This window comes from Plectropomus leopardus, unplaced genomic scaffold (assembly GCF_008729295.1).
Source record: "Plectropomus leopardus isolate mb unplaced genomic scaffold, YSFRI_Pleo_2.0 unplaced_scaffold23405, whole genome shotgun sequence".
In the NCBI taxonomy this organism is placed as follows: Eukaryota; Metazoa; Chordata; class Actinopteri; order Perciformes; family Serranidae; genus Plectropomus; species Plectropomus leopardus.
Window position 1 is genome coordinate 182 of NW_024625387.1, and position 4,807 is coordinate 4,988.

The 4,807-nt window shown below is 44.1% G+C and overlaps 1 protein-coding gene across 1 annotated transcript; it reads right to left on the reverse strand.

Annotated features, from left to right (window-relative positions):
- Positions 1–396: 396 nt before the first annotated feature.
- Positions 397–4,593, reverse strand: LOC121966182 (signal-induced proliferation-associated protein 1-like; the record flags this gene model as incomplete). Its single annotated transcript, XM_042516290.1, has 5 exons — positions 397–495; positions 1,616–1,730; positions 1,836–1,962; positions 3,223–3,600; positions 4,319–4,593. Coding segments are annotated over 5 exons (994 nt in total), but the record flags the coding sequence as incomplete, so codon positions are not given.
- Between the last annotated feature and the right edge of the window lie 214 nt (positions 4,594–4,807).

Below are 4,807 nucleotides of genomic sequence, written 5' to 3' on the forward strand. Positions count from 1 at the left end.
TTTTGGTAGTTTTGCAGCTTTTTGTGGTTATTTGTGTCTCTTTGAGTAACTCTCTTGTCTTTTTTTGGTCGTTCTTTGTTTTTGGTTGTTTTGCCCCATTATAGTAGTTATTTTGAGTCTCTTTGAGGGAATTTTGTATCATTTTTGGTAGTTTTGTGTCTGTTTTTAGGTATTTTGCCTCCATACAGGTATAGGTAGGAGGAAAAAAATACATATTTTTGATTTTGGGGTGAGCTGTCCCTTTAAGATTGAGGTAGAGCCCTCATGGTGAGATAAAACACAGGGAAACTCTTTTTTTATTGATTTTTGTGTGCTTACTACTAAGACAGCTTGTTGTATTATTTTAGCTTTTTATATAACATTAAGTGAGGTGTGCAGATATAAACGGGTCCTCACCTTCTCGTGACAAAGCCTCCAGGATGCTGCGGCAGGCGGTGGCCAGGTCAGCGATGGACTGCCACTCCTCCTCAGTCGAATCTGTCGTCTCTGAGAGAACTGAGAGGAAGAGGTCCAGATTCATCTCGGTTTTTTTATGGAACGATACAGCAGAGCAGAGGGACTGCAGACTTTTGAGCATACAGTGACAAAGAGTCACCACTGGGGGATGCTGCTGTGTTAACGCTGGACAGATTCAGGAGGTAAATATAGAGGGGCAATGATGTCTTTAATGATGCCTGCGGGTTTCACTGAATTATGTTTCTGACTTCAAGATGCTTTTGACAACATGTCATTTAAGGCAGCATATTTAAATAAAGTAGATAACAGGTATGTGTGTCAGATAATGGCTGAAAATAATCTGAATACAAAAATTTTGATTGCATACAAATTCAGTGAAAACTTTAAAAAGATACAAATTTTTTAAAAAGGACATTCTTATGCTACAATCGCTCATTTTTAAGATCTTTTGGGCCTTTAATGTGACCTTTTAGTTTCAAAGTTGTGCTGTCCTTTGAAAGACTTTCTGTGAAAGAACGTGATGTAAAACAATCAGAGGCTTTAGAGACCGCCCCCGCAAAAAAATAAATCAGAAGAATCAGATGAGAGGATGAGCAAGTGTGCTCTTATGGCAGCTAAACGATGAGTCTCATAGTCTCAGCGGAGGCAGAGCAGATGGTGGAAGAGGGGCTCCTTGATTTGGGGGCTGCCTAAAAACTCCACCCCTCCCACTACCCATCTGTCCCCCTTTTATCCCAGCCCTGGCAGGGGGTGGCAGCAGAGCAGGGGTGATATTAGATTAGCGGGATAGGGGGCAGCGTGGATGAAAGAGGAGGGACAAAGGGGATGCAGTGGGGAGCAGAGGGAGGATAATGAAGAGAGGGGTTTAAGGCAGAAAAAATCTGGAAAAAAGGACACGAATCAGGCCGAGATGATTTGCAAACATGTGTAATTGTTCCATTTTTGGCATCACTTGAGCAGTCGTGTCAGCTGTTGTGTCTGAGAGCTTTGTTTTGAGTCCATGATCAGGGTCACAACACCTCTTTGTGCTCTTTGTGTCCGAATTAATATACATGCATTTAATTTCTTATTTAACATGCTGCCATACTTTTGTTTAAGAGATTATAAATATATTCTAATTATATATATTTAATTGTTAAAAAGAAACAGGAGTACTTACTCTTGGTGATGGAGTTATGGAGACTCAGTGCTCGAGAATTTCTTTCAGCTCGGTCTAATCTGGAAGACGAGTCACTCACCGAAGCTTTGTCATCGCCAAATTCGGCGCCCGTGAACTGAAGACGGAAGAGATGGAGACAGAGGGGAAACGACAGTGTCAGAAAAGGGACAGAGCGCTGCGAGAGAAACCACTCAGATGTCCTTTCGTCTCTGCCTGTCACCTGTTCGTCCTCAAGGGGAACCTTGGGTTTGACAGCCAGGATCAGATCAGGTGTGGCGTCTCTCAGCTCGCCGACATTCTCATAGATGTGGCGGTCCCCCTTCAGCCCCACGTTGTCGTAAACGTGCCTGTTCACCAGAGAGGGAGAGAGATGTGGTGTTGGTCGTGGTTGTTTGGGGTTAAAAAAAAAAAAACGCAAAGCAAATCTGCTGTTGATACTGTGTGATAATTTTTTTTTTATCCAATCCGGAGGTCAAAACAGAAACTGGAGCACTTAGACAAGTAATCTCCAGCACGGCTTAGATTTAGGCCTGATTGATGTTTGCTTTCCTGCACTCACAAAATCATCTATCAAAAATATCATATCTGATGCGGTTTCGGTCAAATGATTCAGTTCTGCTTTGCGAGACAATCAAGAGCAGTCAAATTCATTTTGGTGAGCAGCAGAGTTTAATGTCATCCTCATGAATATTTCCTTTATGCACTATTTCCTCTCTGAGCTGTCGAGGCTTTTTGGAGTTGTCGGGGGGGAAACCAATGGTGTGCTTAAAATTATTTGTCAGACAGATACAAACATGTGCTGCTTTTGCACATGCTCAAACAAACATCCGTGTGACTGATACAGAAGAAAATCACAAAATAATGCAGACCATAATATAAGTAGATTGTTTAATGGACAAAAATGTGCTAGACTAATGCCAGTGCAGTTAACATTTTGAGTTGCACAAAAATCCTGTTTTAATGTATCTGTACATCTTGGGGGATTTGTTGTTCTGTTCTTCAAATGGACTAGTTGTCCTTTCCTTGTTTAATCCTTCAAAATAAACTGCTCAAAACTGGTAGACACGAGCACTGGAGATAGCACCAAGGTTCCAAAAATCCTTAATGAAACTGGTTTGAGAACCATAGCTAATTCAGTGGATAAAGAAGAGAAAAGAAAAAACTTAAAATCCAATGTGTTTTTTAACTTTTTACTGCTGAAGATTTAAAGATCTACTGAGCAACCATCCACATAGTTACACAGCGGGATTTAAAAAAAAAAAGAGAAAGCATTAAAATTGAAAAAGGGACATCTAAGTGAATTTTCTCATGTAAAACTTTTGCATTAAGTTAACACCGTTCAGTGAAGCAGAGTGACACACGGCTTGGTGTCCTTTTGCCGCGCTCTGTCCTTTGCAGGGAAAGTGACGCACTGACTCTGAGATTAAATTGTGATGAGTCAGCTTGAGTTTGAGGATATTTTCAGCCGTGTCTGATGATGTAAGAACCCATTTACCTGATGGTCTCCCAGCATTTCTTCTATATTATCTATCGCTCTATAATGCCACCATGTCACTCAGGCTATAGCAATCTGAATGATCAGTGACATGGACTTTAGTAACACTTACCCATCGCACGTGTCCCTGTAGGACGGCTGTCTCTCCAAGGAGCAGCTGCGTGTGAGCTGCGAGCCGCTGCCGTCCTGGCTCTGATTGGCCGGCTGGTCCTGCAGAGAAGTGGCTCGTAACAAAGGTAAGCTGGGCGGTGTGAGGAGCGAGTCGTGACTTCTCTCACTTTGCCCTTTATCACTCGACTGCCCTTCGCCCTCTTCGGCCTCCACCTGCACCTCTGTTATGTCCGCTTCATTAACCCCAACCGCCTCGTCCTCCTCAGCCTGCTCTTCTTCTTCTTCCCTCTCGTCCAGCACCCAGGCCTCTCCAGACTGATCCTCGCCGGGCTTACACTCCACATCCTTGATGGCTTTCTGGTACAGCTCGGAGAAACTTCTGCAGAACAAGAAACAACAACATACTGAGTAAGAAGAAAGCAATCACGCTTCTTGTCGCACTGCTGAGTCATAAATTCATCTAGAAGCCAAAAACAAAGATAAGATGAAAAAAAGTGCTATATTTGTCTATAACACTCCTTTGAAATCAAGAATTATGACATCTTTGTGGCAATTTGCGCTTTGTTGTCACAGAAAAAAGCATTTCAGGACTGAAATATAAATAAACTAGGTGGGATTCTCTGAGGATGCTTCTGCTGCCACTTTTAAAATGTTGCTCTGACGTGAAGAGCCGCAGAGGTGTCCAGTTAAATACTGGTTTTATTTATTTTAACAATTTAGTCCACAGCTGCCCTCTCTCTGACTTCAGCTGAGTGGAAAATGTGCTATTAACGGTGGGACAGCCTGTGCCAGTGTGATTAAAGATCATTAGAGGGATTGATTGGTTGTTAGCCAGCTGGTGTGACACTGACTGCAGGCCGTCATCCACAGCAGAGCGAGCTGTGACCCCTCAGTGACACCTCGCTTGTTTTCCTGAGCTGACTTGTCCCACTAACCCCCTCCTCCTTAGCCTCTCTCTCACATCCTCACTGGGACTACTCTCTCCAGAGCACGCCTTCATGAGCCCCTTCTCCAGTCTTTCCCCGAGTCTGTTGACCCCAAAAATGCCCTTGTTAGTGCTCTCTCCTCCTCCTCCTCACATCTGCAGCCTCACCCACCTGCGAGGCTTGCCGTTTTCGTCCGGAGGAATGACAGTGATGTGGATCTTGTGCGCAGTGCGGAGCAGCCTGGTCCTCTCCTCAGGGCTCAGGTGAACCAGCGAGTGTCCGCACAGCCGCACCACTCGAGCCCACAGCTGCAGGCCTCCGCTCTCTGCGTAACAGAACCGCTGCAGCTCCGTCACAAAGCCTTCCTCGTTCATGAGGAAGCCAGGCTGCCCGACTCCGTCACGCAGGGGGGTGACCTCCAGAGCTTCGCAGCCTCGCGTCACCAGCTGCAGATGAGCGGAGGAAGATGAATGAATCAGAAAGACATTAACCGCCCACCAGTGGTGGAAGAAGAATTCAGATCCTTAAGTAAAAGTTCTGATACAACCGTGTGAAAATACTCTGTTACAAGAAAAAGTCCTGCTTTGAATTAAATGTTACTCAAGTAAAAGTAAGTATAACCAGGAAAATGTACTTTAAGTATTAAAAGTAAAAGTATGT